This window comes from Geotrypetes seraphini, chromosome 1 (assembly GCF_902459505.1).
Source record: "Geotrypetes seraphini chromosome 1, aGeoSer1.1, whole genome shotgun sequence".
NCBI classification, from domain to species: Eukaryota; Metazoa; Chordata; class Amphibia; order Gymnophiona; family Dermophiidae; genus Geotrypetes; species Geotrypetes seraphini.
In genome coordinates, this window is record NC_047084.1 from 148,419,091 (window position 1) to 148,436,270 (window position 17,180).

General features: G+C 44.7%; 1 protein-coding gene across 6 annotated transcripts in view; it reads left to right on the forward strand.

Moving 5' to 3' along the window:
* The window catches only part of IL15 (interleukin 15), a 305,681-nt gene that overhangs the window by 273,479 nt on the left and 15,022 nt on the right, over positions 1-17,180 (forward strand). For 5 of the 6 annotated variants that reach the window (XM_033939835.1, XM_033939828.1, XM_033939818.1 and 2 more), the window contains 2 exons: positions 1,526-1,564; positions 15,363-15,506. In XM_033939835.1, coding sequence (XP_033795726.1) covers positions 1,526-1,564; positions 15,363-15,506 — 183 coding nt within the window. The remainder of the gene's footprint in view (positions 1-1,525; positions 1,565-15,362; positions 15,507-17,180) is intronic. The other variant, XM_033939841.1, reaches the window with a different exon arrangement.

Genomic DNA, 17,180 nt, shown 5'->3' on the forward strand with positions numbered 1-17,180 from the left:
GACAGTAAGCCAGGAATACTCTCCGCACATTAAGAACGGAGTGGCGTGCCCTCACAAATCCTACCTGTTCTGGTGTTATAACAGTAGGCATCAGAGGGGCCAAACGATCCGCCAAAATGCGTGGAAAAATTTTTATGTCTACGTTTATTAGCGATATCGGTCTATATGACTCTAGTTCCATTTGTGGTTTATTGGCCTATTCAAAAGAGAAATCTGACCATCAGACAATTTAGACATACCGGCATTTTCCAAATAATCGGATTCTTTCTGTACTTTACGTAATAACATAAGAATAGTCAGACCAATGGTCTATCAAACCCAGTAACCCGTTCTCACGATGACCAATCCAGGTCCCTAGTACCTGGCCAAAACCCAAGGAGTAGCAACATTCCAGCATCTCAAAGAAGAGCAAGATTCCGGAACCCCAATGACAGCAACATTCCAGAGCTGAGATTGTGATGTCATAATGCCTCATTCCACATTGCCTCAGAGCCAGTCTCATCAGTGATGTTACAATGGCTTGATTGTCCTTACTTGGCACACATAAGAGGATAAGAACAGCCTTACTGGGTCAGACCAATGGTCCATCTTGCCCTGTAACCCATCCTCACGGTGGCTAATCCAGGTCCCTAGTATCTGACCAAAACCCAAAGACTAGCAGTGGCTTCCCCCATGTCTTTCTCAATAACAGACTATGTACTTTTCCTCCTGCTACGCTATCTGCTACTTTTCCTCCAGCTATGCTATCTGCTTTATTTATTTATTTTTAAATTTTATATACCATTTACACCTAAACGGTTTACATATCATTACATACATAATTCAATAAAACAAATAAAATCAAACAAACATTAACATAAAATCATCAGAAAATCACGTGAAGTGTCCATCAAAAGAACAACTGCAAAAATCAGTACCTAGAAAAATGCATTAACAAATAACTGCGTTTTTAATAATTTTCTGAAATTACGCTTGTCCATGACATTTTCGTAATTGACCGACAAGCGAATTTCACCATTTGACCCCTGCACAGCAAAAGGCCATTTTACTGGTCTCAGCATATTTTAACTCTTCTTGCTTAGTTTTCAAGTTTCAAGTTTATTAAAACATTTTTTATACCGCTAATTCAAATTTCTAAGCGGTGTATAGCCTTAATAAAAGAAAGCTTTTAAAACACAAATAAAATTGGTGTTAAAATATTATACAGTACTATACTAGGTTAGTAGACTTTTAGCATAGGACACATATACCGACTACACATAATTTGGGAAGTAGGGTTGAATTACAATAATTATAATAAAGCACACTTAAGGGTTAAAACAATAGGTGGGGAAAGGGACTATTGCTGATTTAGTCCTAAAAAGGACAGTTTTATCCAAATAAAAATGTTTTGAGTTTTGCTTTAAACTGCTTTATCGAGGTTTCTGCTCATAAGTGATTCTTGCTTAACATTGAAATGGACTGACCCAAGATGCAATATTTGCTTTATTCTCTTTATTAAATTTTCAACTTTGTTTTCTTTTAGGACATCGATGCCAAGTTATATACAGCCAGTCCTGGTCCTGTAAGTGCAATTACTGTGTTCTGTTCATGCTAATACAAGATATTGAACGTTCCAGTTGTTAAAACAACATTTTCTTTCATTCGGTTTCTCCTAATTAATGTAGTTTGGACTATCTGGTATTCATTGCTTCTGCCAGTTTATAGGTCTTAGAGCAAATTCTAGAAAAAAAGGATTCTGCTGTGCTGAAATTACATTTTTTAATTATAAGAGCAGTTATAGACTGTTTAATTTTGCCCAGGGAAGTAAAATTGTGCCAAGAAGTGAAATCCAGTGTCTTGATGCATGAAATGAAGTCATTAATTAAATGATAAAGTAGGGCTACCAGATTTTTTCAAATGGAAAATCTGGACCCATGACCCCGCCCCGTTCCACCCCAGTCCTGCCTCGCACCCCGCCCCCCTCGGTCTGCACGAGCAACGAGCGACGTCAAACAGCATTCGTGCATGCGCTGGTGTGTCGCGATGATGTCACACGTGTGTGACATCAACCATGTTGCATCCACGCATGCGCGAATGCCGTCCCGACGTTGCTTGTTGCCAGAAGCTTTTCAAAACCCAAAGTGCTGGGTATTGAAAACCCATCCAGATCCCTGGACGTGTCCTCAAAAGGAGGACATGTCTGGAGAAATCTAGATGTCTGGTAATCCTATGATAAAGGGCATGTGAAGCACCTGTTGGGATGACCAGTATAGCGATTGTTGAGGAAAGTATTAAGGACAGATAATATAAAGGATATATAAGTATTACACAAGCAAGGTGGTAAAGATAGCAGAAAAGACAGCTCAAGGGAGGTGTAATATTAATTTGTGTTGGCAAAAGCAGGAGTTTAAAAACATTGAAACATGACGGCAGATAAAGGCCACATGGCCCATCTAGTCTGCCCATCCACAGTAACCATTATCTCTTTCTCTCTCTGAGAGATCCCACATGCCTATCCCAGGCACATAGAAACATCCGCAGCATCCACTGTCTCCTCCTCTCCCTATTGGCTAAGGCTCTTAACATTTGCATCTCCTCTTCCTATAGGCTAAGACTCTGTGCACCTGCATTGTGAGGTCATCGAGCTGCCCATCCACAGTAACCATTATCTCTTTCTCTCTCTGAGAGATCCCACATGCCTATCCCAGGCACATAGAAACATCCGCAGCATCCACTGTCTCCTCCTCTCCCTATTGGCTAAGGCTCTTAACATTTGCATCTCCTCTTCCTATAGGCTAAGGCTCTTTATACCTGTATTGTGATGTCATAGATCTTTATAGAAACATGATGGCAGATAAAGGCCAATGGCCCATCCAGTCACCATTATCTCTTCCTCTCTCTAAGAGATCCAATGTGACTATCCCAGGATTTCTTGAATTCAGACACAGTCTCTGTCTCCACCACCTCTTCCAGGAGACTGTTCCACGCATCTACCACTCTTTCTCTAAAAAAGTATTTCCTTAGATTATTCCAGAGCCTGTCACCTCTTAACTTCATCCTATGCCCTCTCATTGCAGAGTTTCCTTTCAAATGAAAGAGACTCGACTCATGCACTTTTATATTACGTAAGTATTTAAACGTCTCTATCGTATCTCCCCTGTCCCACTTTTCCTCCAAAGTATACAGATTGAGATCTTTAAGTCTGTCCTCATATGCCTTATGACGAAGACCACGCACCATTTAATAGCCTTCCTCTGGACCTACTCCATCCTTTTTATATCTTTTTGAAGGTGCGGCCTCCAGAATTGTACACAGTATTCTAGATGAGGTCTCACCAAAGTCTTATACAGCGGCATCAATACCTCCATTGAGTGAGCCCAGAAAAATGCCCCAGGGTCACCTGAAATTGTTCTTCCTTCCCTCCTGTGCCAGGATCTGGCTTCTCTCTACCCCCTCTCCCCATGCCCTGTATGGTCATAGAAACATAGAAAATGACGGCAGAAAAGGGCCACGGCCCACCTAGTCTGCCCACTCTGATGACCCACCCCCTAACTTCCTCCATGAAGTGATCCCACATGCCTATCCCATTTTTTCTTAAAATCTGGCACGCTGCTGGCCTCAATTACCTGTAGTAGAAGATTATTTCAGCCATCCTTTCAGTGAAGAAATATTTTCTGGTGTCACCGTGAAATTTTCCCCCCCCTGATTTTCAACGGATGCCCTCTTGCCGTGGGCCCTTTAAGAAAAAAGATATTTTCTTCCACCTCGATATGACCCGTGACATATTTGAACGTCTCGATCATGTCTCTCCCCTCTCTCTGCGTTCCTCGAGTGAGTATAGCTGTAACTTACCCAGCCGTTCCTCATATGAGAGATCCTTGAGTCCCGAGACCATCCTTGTGGCCATTCGCTGAACTGACTCAACTCTCAGCACATCTTTTTGGTAATGTGGCCTCCAGAATTGTACACAGTATTCCAGATAGGGTCTCACCATGAATCTGTACAACGGCATTATGACCTCGGGCTTACGGCTGACGAAGCTTCTACGGATACAACCCATGATTTGTCTAGCCTTGGATGAAGCTTTCTCCACTTGGTTGGCAGTCTTCATATCTTCATTAATGATCACTCCCAAGTCTCGTTCTGCTGCAGTGCTTGCTAGGGTCTCACCATTTAGGGTGTAAATCCTGCATGGTTTTTGCTGCCAAGGTGCATGACCTTACATTTCTTGGCATTGAAACTTAGTTGCCAAGTCTTTGACCAATTCTCCAATAGGAGTAGGTCCTGCGTCATACTGTCGGGCACTGTGCTTTTGCCTACTATGTTGCATAGTTTGGCGTCATCGGCGAATAATGTAATTTTACCTCGAAGCCCCTCTGCCAAGTCTCTTATGAAGATGTTAAATAGGATCGGGCCCAAGACCGAGCCCTGTGGCACTCCGCTGATCACCTCCGTCGTTTCGGAGAGGGTACCGTTTACCACTACCCTCTGAAGTCTACCTCTAAGCCAGTCCTTAACCCATGCAGTTAATGTTTCACCTAATCCCATCGAACTCATCTTGCTCAATAACCTGCGGTGTGGGATGCTATCAAACACCTTGCTGAAGTCCAAGTACATGACGTTCAGGGACTATATCAAGCTTTCTTGTTACCCAGTCAAAGAAGCTGATCAGATTTGATTGTCAGGACCTTCCCTTTGTAAATCCATGTTGATGGGGATCTCGTAGATTCTCCTCGTTCAGGATCGTATCTAATTGGCGTTTGATTAGTGTTTCCATAAGTTTACTCACTATCGATGTGAGACTCACCGGTCTGTAATTCGCAGCCTCCGTCCTGCATCCCTTTTTGTGTAGTGGAATGTTGTTATCCATTTTCCAGTCCAACGGGACTCTTCCTGTACTTAGGGAAAGATTGAAGAGCACGGATAACGGTTCCACCAGGATGTCCCTCAACTCCCTGAGCACCCTGGGGTGTAGATTGTCTGGTCCCATGGCTTTGTTCACCTTGAGCCTTGATAGCTCATAGTAGACACTGCTGGACGTAAACCCGAAATTTCGAAATGGGTCTTCCGAGCTTTCCCTTGTTTGCAGCTGAGTGCCGGATCCCGGCGCCTCGCAAGTGAAGACTGAGGAGAAGTATTCATTTGAAAGTTTGGCTTTATCAGAGTCCGATTCTACATAGTTCCCGTCGGGTTTCATAAGGCGTACTATCCCATCTGTGTTTCTTTTTCTGTCACTAATATACGCTGATGGCCGCTCTCTGTCTGGTAGTACCTTTCCTCTGCCTCATTCCACCTCTCTGATGCAACTTCCTGCGAGTGGGACGCAGCAGAGGAAAGGCCCTGCCGGACAGGGAACAGATTTCAGCGCTGCCTCTAACGTGACTCACCACAATATATGGAAGACCAGCAACGGGGATGGTGATGAGGTAGACAGATGCTGAGCGCACAGGCGGGGATGGTGGACAGACACCAGATCTGAGTGTGGCGGGGGACAGGAGAGCAGAGGAAATAGAGAAAGAACAAGAAAGACCTGGAGCAAAGGAGCTCATTACCACTCTATCTAAGAGAAGAAGAAAACATGAAGAAGAACATAAGAACATAAGCGTTGCCTCTGCCGGGTCAGACCAGGGGTCCATCGTGCCCGGCAGTCCGCTCCCGCGGCGGCCCCCCAGGTCCATGACCTGAAAGTGTTCCCTACCTAACCTAAAATATCCATACCCTATTCGCTCAATGTCCTGTAAGGTAAACCTCTATCTGTACCCTGTTATTCCCTTTGCTTCCAGGAAATCATCCAGTCCCTTTTTGAACCCCAGAATTGTACTCTGTCCTATCACCTCTCCGGGAAGAGCGTTCCAGGTGTCCACCACCCTCTGAGTGAAGAAGAACCTCCTTGCATTCGTTATGAATCTGTCTCCTCTCAGTTTTTCTGAATGACCTCTTGTTTTAGTTGTCCCTGCTAGTCTAAAGAATCTGTCCCTCTCCACCTTCTCTATGCCTTTCATGATTTTATAAGTTTCTATCATGTCCCCTCTCAGTCTCCGCTTCTCCAGGGTAAAGAGCCCCAGCCTGTCCAACCGTTCGGCATATGAAAGGTTCTCCATACCCTTTATCATCCTCGTTGCCCTCCTCTGGACCCTCTCGAGTATTGCCATGTCCTTCTTGAGGTATGGCGACCAGTATTGGACGCAGTATTCCAGATGTGGGCGCACCATTGCTCGATACAGTGGCAGGATAACTTCTTTTGTTCTGGTAGTGATACCTTTTTTGATAATGCCCAACATTCTGTTCGCTTTTTTTGAGGCCGCTGCACATTGTGCCGCCTGCTTCATTGTGTTATCCACCAATACCCCCAGATCTTTTTCTTGGCTGCTTCCCCCGAGTACCCTCCCTCCCATCGTATAGCTGTACATGGAGTTCCCCTTCCCTATGTGCAATACCTTACATTTCTCCACATTGAAGCTCATCTGCCATTTTTTTGCCCACTCACTCAGTTTGTTCAGGTCGCTCTGCAGTTCTTTGCATTCCTCAACAGTTCTGGCCCTGCTGGAGAGTTTTGTGTCATCCGCGAACTTGATAACTTCGCACTTTGTCCCCGTTTCTAGATCATTAATAAATATATTGAACAGCAATGGTCCCAGCACTGACCCTTGCGGAACACCACTTGTGACCCCTATCCAGTCAGAGTAGTGCCCCTTTACTCCTACCCTCTGTTTCCTGTCCGCCAGCCAATTTTTGATCCATCTGTACACGTTCCCTTCCACCCTGTGACTCCACAGTTTCTTCAGTAAGCGTTCATGGGGCACCTTGTCGAAGGCTTTTTGGAAATCTAGATATATAATGTCTACTGGGTCACCTTGGTCCAATTGCTTACTTATCCCCTCAAAGAAATGCAGTAGATTTGTTTGGCATGATCGGCCTTTACAGAAACCATGCTGGCTTGATCTCATCAGATTATTTTTTTCTATATGCTCATTGATACCTTCCCTGATCATTGATTCGACCATCTTCCCCGGAACAGAGGTTAAGCTCACCGGTCTGTAGTTTCCCGGGTCGCCTCTCGATCCTTTTTTGAAGATCGGTGTAACATTCGCTATTTTCCAGTCCTCCGGGATTATCCCTGTTCTCAAGGACAGGTTGCAAATATGCTGCAGTAACTCTGCTGTTTCATCTCTGAGCTCTTTTAGTATTCTCGGGTGGATCCCGTCTGGGCCCGGAGCTTTGTCCGTTCTTAATCTATCTATCTGCCTGAGAACGTCTTCGAGGCTTACCTCCATGCATGATAATTTCCCCTCTTGGTCTCCCCGGTACTATTTGAAAGGGTCCAGAGAAGAGCGACTAAGATGGTTAAGGGGCTGGAGGAGTTTCCGTAGAAATATAGAAATAGACGGCAGATAAGGGCCACGGCCCATCCAGTCTGACCACCCTAATGACCCTCCCCTATCTTTGCCCTGTGAATAGATCCCATGTGTCGATCCCATTTGGCCTTAAAATCAGGCACGCTGCTGGCCTCAATCACCTGCAGTGGAAGACTATTCCAGCGATCAACCACCCGTACAGCGAAAGATTAGAGAAACTGGGCCTCTTCTCCCTCGAACAGAGGAGATTGAGAGGGGACATGATTGAAATATTCAAGGTACTGAAGGGAATAGACTTAGTAGATAAAGACAGGTTGTTCACCCTCTCCAAGATAGGGAGAACGAGAGGGCACTCTCTAAAATTGAAAGGGGATAGATTCCGTACAAACGTAAGGAAGTTCTTCTTCACCCAGAGAGTGATAGAAAACTGGAACGCTCTTCCGGAGTCTGTCATAGGGGAAAACACCTTCCAGGGATTCAAGACAAAGTTAGACAAGTTCCTGGTGAACCAGAATTTACGCAAGTAAGGCTAGTCTCAGTTAGGGCACTGGTCTTTGACCAGAAGGCCACCGCGTGAGTGGATTGCTGGGCACGATGGACCAGTGGCAATTCTTATGTTCTAAAAACTTTTTTTTAAGGACGCATATGACATATGATATCCTTTCCGCCCCAGACCACTGATTACTATCCCTTTCTCCCTCTTTCCTATAAATGATTGTAGTTCTATCTCTCCTTTATATTTCAATTTGTTTTTAAGCATTTATGATATTTTCCCAACTTTTATACTTTTTTAATGTAATGTACACCGCTTTGAAAATTTTTAAGCGTTATATCAAATCTTAATAAACTTGGAAGGCTGAACTCTGAGGACTTTCTTAAGAGATCAGATTCCACAGGTGACCCTTGAGGGAAGGAATGCTGGCCTAGTGCCTAACCCTCGGTAAGCCTGGTTCTAAGAGAGAGCTTGTAGAGGATCTGCATTAAAGATAGTTTTCACAGCAACCTTAACTACTGTTAATTTAATTCCCTCCCACCCACCCCAAGGCAGAGCTTTTTTGATTTATAGGCTCTCCAGCCAACCAGGAACAGGGAATTACTTTGGTAGAATTTTTCTGCCCTTTCTTTTTTTTCTTCCAGGTGTAAGTACCTCTGCACCACAATAAGGGCTCCTTTTACTAAGCTGCGCTAGCGGTTTTAGCATGCGCGCTAGATGATAACGCCTCCATTGAGCTGGCGTTAGTTTTTCCACGTAGCGCTGGGGTTAGCGCACGCTAAAAACGCTACCGCAGCTTAGTAAATGGAGCCCTAAGGCTGGGAAACATCACATCACCAAAGCTGCTGCTCAGGTTACAGCTTCTGTCTCTGTGCAGACAGAAAATGTTACCCAGGCAGAGGGAGTAGTTCCATGTACAATCTGTCTTCAGCTTGAATCCCTCATGAAGGAAGTAAGAGAGAGGAGGTGGCAAGACTGAGAAGCATCCATGAGAATGAGAGGTGCATTGACGAAATGGTTCATGAGGCGTAAAATACTTCCAGAAGTGGGGAAGAAGGGGCTGTGCTGAGGGAAGTTAGCTGGACTCAGATTACGGAACCCTGCAAGATTGGTACTGTGACTCCCCCCCCCCTTGAACTGAAGAACCGGTATGCTGTCCTGGAAGTGGAGGAGATGAGAGCATCCCAAGGAGAGGAAGGACCAAAGCTTGAGATCCTCCAAATTACTGGATCTGTGACCACTAGGAGGCGTAAGGTAGTGGTGGTTGGCGATTTCCTTCTTTGGGGTACAGAAGCGTCCATCTGTAGACCAGACATGATGTCACGAGAAGTATGCTGTCTGCCTGTTGCCAAAATCCAAGATTTTACAGAGAGCTTGCCAAGACTCATCAAGCCTGATGACTACTATCGGATGCTGCTCTTCCACATTGGCACTAACGATACTGCTAGGTACCCCTGTGAACGTGTCAAAAGTGACTTTGTGGCTCTTCGAGAGAAGGTGAAGCAGTCAGGTGCACAGGTGGTATTCTCGTCCATTCTCCCTGTCGAGGGTAAAGGCCAGGGCAGAGAAGCTCGCATCCTGGAGATGAATGAGTCGCTACGTGGATGGTGTCATTGAGAGTGTTTTGGCTTCCTGGACCATGGGATGATTTTCCAAAGGCTTCTGAGCAGGGAAGGTCTACATCTATCAAAGAAGGAAAGAAGTGTCTTTGCCGGCAGGCTGGCTAATCTACTGAAGAGGGCTTTAAACTAGAAGTGATGGGGCAGGGTGATCAGAGCTCCCAGGTGAGTATACCTCTAAATGGATGGAAAAAGGGGACAATGTCTGGAAAGCAGTATATACTAATGCTCGAAGTAAGGGAAACAAGATTCTGGATCAAGAAGCTGTGATGGAAGAAGAGGAGTTGGATATAGTGGCGATCACATAGACATGGTTCACAGAGAACCATGACTGGGATGTAGTTATAGTAAACACCAAAAATTCCAACAGGACAGAGAACCCAGGGGTGTAAAACAGTACAAAAGGAAGTGGGAATGGACAATGAACACTCCACTGAAGATCACTGATGTAAAACCAACTTGTTTATTTCAGAAAAGGACACAAGCAGAAGCTGTGGACCCGACACAGCACTGTGTTTCGGTGTCTGAGGAACGCCTGCATCAGGGGTCACTGTGACGTATATGTTCACAGATGATAGGTCTGGGATAAAACAAAGCTCGGTCCAACTAATATGCCAGATTAACCAAAATCACTGAAAAGCTATGGAAGTACTGGGATGTAGTTATACCGGGCTATAATCAGTTAGGAAAGACAGGGTAGGAAGAAAAGGAGGGGGAGTAGCATTATTTGTTAAAAATCATATTAAAGCCACACAATTGCAGGATCTGCAAGGCAAAGAAGAGGCACTGTGGTTCAATTTGGAAAGAGGGAATGGTGAATACATTTACATTGGTGTGATATACAGGCCTCCTTCACAGACGGAAGAAGTAGATAGAGATTTAATAGTAGACATTCAGAATATCTCTAAAGAAGGGGAAGTCTTGCTAATAGGTGATTTTAACATGCCAGATGTTGATTGGGGTATCCCTGTTGCGGGGTCTTCTAGAAGTAGGGAGATTCTGGATTCTCTACAAGGAGAACTGTTCCAGCAGTTGGTAATGGAACTCACACGGGATGGGGGTCATACTGAACTTAGTGCTTACTAACGGGGAAAGTGTTTCTGATGTTGCAATGGGTGATCATCTGGCATCCAGTGATCACTGCATGGTACAGTTTAATATTAAGATGGGGATAGAGAGGGCTCATTCAAAAGCAAAGGCTCTAGACTTTTAAAAAACTAACTGTTTGGATGGGGGTTTACGTCAAGGAATTGTTGTCTGGGTAGGAACGTCTGGAAGGAGTGGAAATGCGGTGGGCAAAACTGAAAGGAGCGATTGTAAGGGTGACAAACCTTTTTGTTAGGCAAGTAAGTAAAAGTAAGAGGAAAAGAAGGCCGTTTTAGTTATCAAAAGTAGTAAGGTAAGGAATAAGAGGTTAGCTTTTATAAGCTACAAAAGATCGCAGAAAGAGGAAGACAGGCAAAAATATCTGGAAAAGTTAATAGAGGCTGGTCGTGTAGTCAGGAAAACAAAGATGCAAATGGAAGAAAAAAATAGCTGACAGTAAAACGGGGAGTCAAGACATTTTTTAGATATATTAATGATAGGAAGAAGTGCAAAAGTGGCATTGTGAGACTCAAAGGTGAAGGGGAGGAATATGTAGAAGCTGATAAAGAAAATGCTGAATTGCTTAATAAATATTTCTGTTCTTTGTTCACGGCTGAAGCGCCAAGAGTGGGACCGCAGAAGACAAACGTGAATAGGGATGTAGGAGTAATAGACCCTGATCGATTTTCAGAGGGTTGTGTTCATGAGTAGCTAGCTAAAATAAAGGTAGACAAAGCGATGGGGCCAGATGTACATCTGAGGATGCTGAAGGAACTTAGGGAAGTTCTGATAGCTCCGCTGACTGACCTTTTCAATGAGTCTATAGAGTTGGGAATGGTACTGGAGGAGTGGAGAAGGGCAGATGTGATCCCTCTCCACAAAAGTGGAAGTAAGGAAGAAGTAGGGAATTATAGGCCATAAGTCTGACTTCTATGGTAAGCAAATTAATGGAAACGCTTTTATAACAGAGAATGGTCAAATTTCTGGAATTCTGTGGATTACAGGACTGGAGGCAACATGTATTCACTAGAGGTAGGTCTTGTCAGACAAATTTGATCAATTTCTTTGACTGGGTGACCAGAGAATTGGATAGAGGATGTGCGCTAGATGTGGTGTATTTAGATTTTAGCAAAACCTTTGACAGTGTTCTGATAAATAAACCGAGTGCCCTTGGGATGGGTCCCAAAGTGACGGGCTGGGTCAAGAACTGGTTGAGTGGAAGGCGACAGAGGGTAGTGATCAATGGAGATCACTCTGAGGAAAGGGATGTTACTAGTAGTGTGCCTCGAGGTTCCGTTCATGGGCCTGTTCTTTTTAACATTTTTATAAACGATATTGCTGAAGGGTTGTCAGGTAAGATTTGCCTCTTTACGGATGATGTCAAAACCTGCAATAAAGTAGACACGCCGGATGGTGTGAATATCATGAAGCAAGACCTGGCGAAGCTTGAAGAAGGGTCTGAAATTTGGCAGCTAAAATTTAATGCTAACAAATACAAGGTCATGCATTTGGGCTGCAAAAACCCGAGGGAACGGTACAGTTTAGGAGGTGAAGAACTTATTTGCACAACGGAAGAGCGGGACTTGAGTGGGATTGTAGGTGATGATCTTAAGGTGGCCAAACAGGTTGAAAAGGTGATGGTGAAAGCTAGAAGGATGCTAGGTTGCATAGGGAGAGGTATGGCCAGTAGGAAAAAGGAGGTATTGATGCCCCTATATAAGACTCTGGTGAGACCTCACTTAGAATATTGTATACAATTCTGGAGGCCGCACTTTCAAAAAGATATAAAAAGGATGGAGTTAGTCCAGAGGAAGGCTACTAAAATGGTATGTGATCTTCATCATAAGGCATACGGGAACAGACTTAAATCGCCGCATGTTCTCCCAGAAGAACATGCGACGATTGCAACTGGAACAAAATGCAGCGGTTAGGTTAGTTTGTGGACTGAAGAAGTTTGATCACGTGACACCTTCCTATCAACTTCTGCACTGGCTGCCGATGGAGGCACGTGTGAAATTCAAGTTTGGTTGTTTTTGCTTCAAGGTAATTTACGGCTTAGCCCCTAAATATATAACAGACCTTTTCGCCTTCACAGCCAACAGATTCAGGAGAACCTCACATCCGAACTTTGTTTCTCCACCGGTTAGAGGTTGTAAATTTAAAAGTCATCACCAACATCTTTTCTCACATCAAGCAGCATTATGGGGTAAAGACCTGGAACAACTGCTCGTGCCTACTACTTATAGGGAATTCAGGAAACGCCTAAAAACACATCTGTTCCTGAAGTACTTAGGTAACTGACCTATACAATCTTAGTCCTCAACAAATGATCTTTAGAACTGTTATTCACCAACTCTGAACTTTGTTTATTCCACTCGATCTGTAATACCTTTTAATCATTGTAAATTGCATAGAACTTCACGGTCCTGCGGTATATAAACTGTTATTATTATTATTAAAGATCTCAATCTGTATACTTTGAAGGAAAGGCGGGAGAGGGGAGATATGATAGAAATGTAATGTTAATGCGCCTGAGTCGAGTCTCTTTCATTTGAAAGGAAGCTCTGGAATAAGAGGGCATAGGATGAAGTTAAGAGGTGATAGGCTCCAGAGTAATCTGAGGAAATACTTTTTTACGGAAAGGGTGATAGATGCATGGAGATGGTGGAGACAGAGACTATGTCTGAATTCAAGAGGGCCTGGGATAGGCACGTGGGATCTCTCAGAGAGAGAAAGAGATAATGGTTACACTTCTCCCTCCTCATTCGTGGGGGATACGGGCAGAGCCGGACCGTGAATGGCGAAAAACCGCGATTATCCGGCTCTGACCCACCCCCACCTCCCTGCCGCCTTTCCGGCCTTACCTGGTGGTCTAGAGGGCTTTCGGGGCAGGAGCGATCTTCCTAAGCTCCTGCTCCGTGCAGATCGCCACGAGGAAATGGCTGTAGGGAGTTCCCAACATAGTCTCGAGAGACTACGAGAACTCACAGCAGCCATTTCCTCATGGCGATCTGCATGGGGCAGGAGCATAGGAAGATCACTCCTGTCCCGAAAGCCGTCTAGACCACCAGATAAAGCCGGGAAGGCGGCAGGGAGGAAAAAAATATGGGTTATTTTAAAATTAAGACTGCTTTTTTATTTTCCCCCTTCCCAGAAAAAAATTGCGATTATATGAAACCGCAAATGGAGAAACCGCGAACGGGGAGGGGGAAGTGTACTGTGGATGGGCAGTCTAGATGGGCCATTTGGCCCTTATCTGCCTTCATATTTCTTTGTTTAAAAGTAACCGGGTTTTACTTCCATTAAAAGCAATGTAAGTAAAAGCTGGATGTCTCAAACCATCCTTCTTTTTCTGGAGCTATTTGGTAACCCTAAGTACCTATAAAATCCATACCCCTAATTGAATCTATTGGAGCTCATTCCATATAAAGTAATTTTTGTGACACCTTTCTGAACAGAAGTTTAGGGAATTTTTAAAGCAAGGGTGGGCAACTCTGATCCTCGAGGTCCACAGCCTGGTCAGATTTTCAAGATTTCTCTCTGCTAAGGGTTATAAATTTAAAAAAATTTCAAGAGCGTCTGTTGGTTTTTCAAGTGGCTTTACGGGCTAAGGATCTGAATTACTTATTTACATCCTCTAATTCTTACCAACAGTTTCGAGATGCTTTAAAAACGCATCTTTTATATTGACTCTTTTGGAAATTGGATATCTTTTCGCCGTATTCATCTGTATTCTCTATCTTTTGTGAACCGCCATAGAACTTAGCAGTATTTGTGGTATAGAAATGAGTTTTATGTTATGTAATGGAATCTTGAAAATATTTAGGCAGTAACTTTTGTATTTCTTTTGTACAACTCGGGGATTATTTCCTGTACTTAAAAAAAAATCCTCCAAGGATCTCCCATACGAGGAACGGCTGGATAAGTTGCAGCTGTACTCACTCGAGGAACGCAGAGAGAGGGGTTACATGATCGAGACATTCAAGTATCTCACAGGCCGCATCGAGGTGGAAGAAGATATCTTCTTTTTCAAGAGTCCCGCGGCAACAAGGGGGCATCCGTGGAAAATCAGGGGCGGGAAACTGCACGGGGACACCAGGAAATTCTTTTTCACTGAAAGGGTGGTTGATCGCTGGAATAGTCTTCCACTTCAGGTTATTGAGGCCAGCAGCGTGCCTGATTTTAAGGCCAAATGGGATAGACACGTGGGATCTATTCACAGAGAAAGATAGGGGAGGGTATTGGGGTGGGCAGACTAGATGGGCCGTGGCCCTTATCTGCCGTCTATTTCTATGTTTCTATGTTTCAAGGTCCAAAATTCAGCCTGCAGCAGTCAGCATTTTTTTAAAATCCAACTGCTTTGGGTAAAACAAGGACTGGACTATTCATTGCTGATATCCGGATAGTGGCCAGCACTGAATATCTATTAGTCAGCATTGACTAATACTGTTAGTGGCAATATTCAAACTGCTAATCGGCCAAAGTTAGACAGCTATTTGGTTAGTGGTTTAAATATTGCTATTAACCAGATAATCCTCCATATCCACCCAAGCTCTGCCCATGGACTGTCTGGATAGTGCCAAGATGGTCAGAGGGAATATTCAGCGGCAGTATGCATCGAATAGCCCTCTCGTCAACGCATCCAGTTAGCAGCACCCGTTAACTAGATATGTGCCTGTAAATATCACCCGGACAGTATTCAGAGAATATAACTTTCTTCCAAAGGAAAAGAAACAAAAATGTAAAGGAACTGATGTATTTGGTTTGGAAACAATTCATTGTTTCGTTACAGTGCGTAAGCCTTTAAAAAGACTGCTTGCTTTTCAGGACGCTTGCTTTGAATCGGTGCTGCGTTGCTTCCTTGAGGAGCTGAAGGTAATTGTTTATGAAGGTGAGGACCAGCAAAATGAGACATCTCAGTATGTCAAGTTTGTGAACACAAACCTAAGGCTGGATGATTTACCCTATAACGTAAGTTTTGTTTCTGTGGCAATCCATTATAATGGAATGTTGGCTTTTCAAGACAGATTGACAAGGGTTGCTTTCTTTAGATCAGGGGTGTCAAAGTCCCTCCTCGAGGGCCGCAATCCAGTCGGGTTTTCAGGATTTCCCCAATTATGCATGAGAGCTATTAGCATACAATGAAAGCAGTGCATGCAAATAGATCTCATACATATTCATTGGGGAAATCCTGAAAACCCGACTGGATTGCGGCCCTCGAGGAGGGACTTTGACACCCCTGCTTTAGATCATTCTCATGTGATACCCAGTGGCAAGACCAGTCGTGAGGCAACAAAATTTGAAAACAACACCTAGATAAAATATTAATTTAACAATGTTAAAGCACACAAAGGATTGATGAGGGTGGGCCCAGGAGCCACAGGAGAGCGGAGACTTTCCTCCTGCCTCCAACTAAAGCAGGGATCTCAAAGTCCCTCCTTGAGGGCCGCAATCCAGTCTGGTTTTCAGGATTTCCCCAATGAATATGCATTGAAAGCAGTGCATGCACATAGTTCTCATGCATATTTATTGGGGAAATCCTGAAAACCCGACTGGATTGCGGCCCTCAAGGAGGGACTTTGAGATCCCTGAACTAAAGGTATGAAATGAGGGAAAGGGAGGGATTTTACCAGGCTACCAGGGCAATGCGTTTGTTAGAGGTCCCAGACCAGCCTGGTGTGGGTCAGATTGATAGGGAGGATCGGAAGGGTGTACTGGACCACCAGGGAAATTCTCAAGGTTGGATGGGGGGTCGGGGAGTCCAACGGACCAGTGGGGAATTTTTAAGATTGGGTTTGGGGGTAAGGGATGGCTGCCGCCCAAGCAAATCGGAGCGCAGGCACTTAAAAGGAAAGTTAGCTCAGAGCTCAGAGCTGTTGTAAGCTTTCAGCCATTAGGACAGGGGGTTTCCCTGTGCTCTTTTTCTGAGCATTAGAGGGAATTGCTAATGGGCTCCTTTAAATACCAGTCAGCTCATTAGCATAGAACTTTCGGTCACTGCTTCCATGCATGGTAAAGCAGTGGCCAAAAGTCTCTGTGCATTGCCCTCAAAATAATGTTTCAATTAGGCTGGCTAAAAACAGTCTAACTAAAATTTGTAGACTTTGGGCTCCTTTTATCAAGCCGCGCTAGCGGGGTTAGCGCGTCGGACATTTCATCAAGCGCTAACCCTGCGGCCGGCTAAAAAAACTACCGCCTGCTCAATGCAGGCGTTAGCGGCTTGCACGGCAGGCGGTTTAACGCACGGCGTTAAACCCTTACCGCAGCTTGATAAAAGGACCCCTTTGTGTATCTGCCCTTCAGAGACAAAGTAAAGGGATTTTAAAAATCTCTCAGGCTTAGAGCCTCCTGGAACCAGAGAGAGACTGACTGCATGGCCAGAATTTGCATTCATAAAATCCAGACCCCCTAGGCCCGCCCATCCCTGCCCTGTTACGCCCCAGTCCTGCTCCTAATCCCCCCTAGCCCCGCCCCCACTGCTTGCTCCGGTTGGGCAGGAGGGCACGCGCGCATGCGATGCGATTTGCGTCATGCACACATGAGCTTGCACATGACATCATCACGTGGCATCCGCGGATGCCCTCTTGCCCGGTTCATAGACAGTAACGCGGAAGACAAAGGTGCGTGCCGACAACTGAGCGCAAG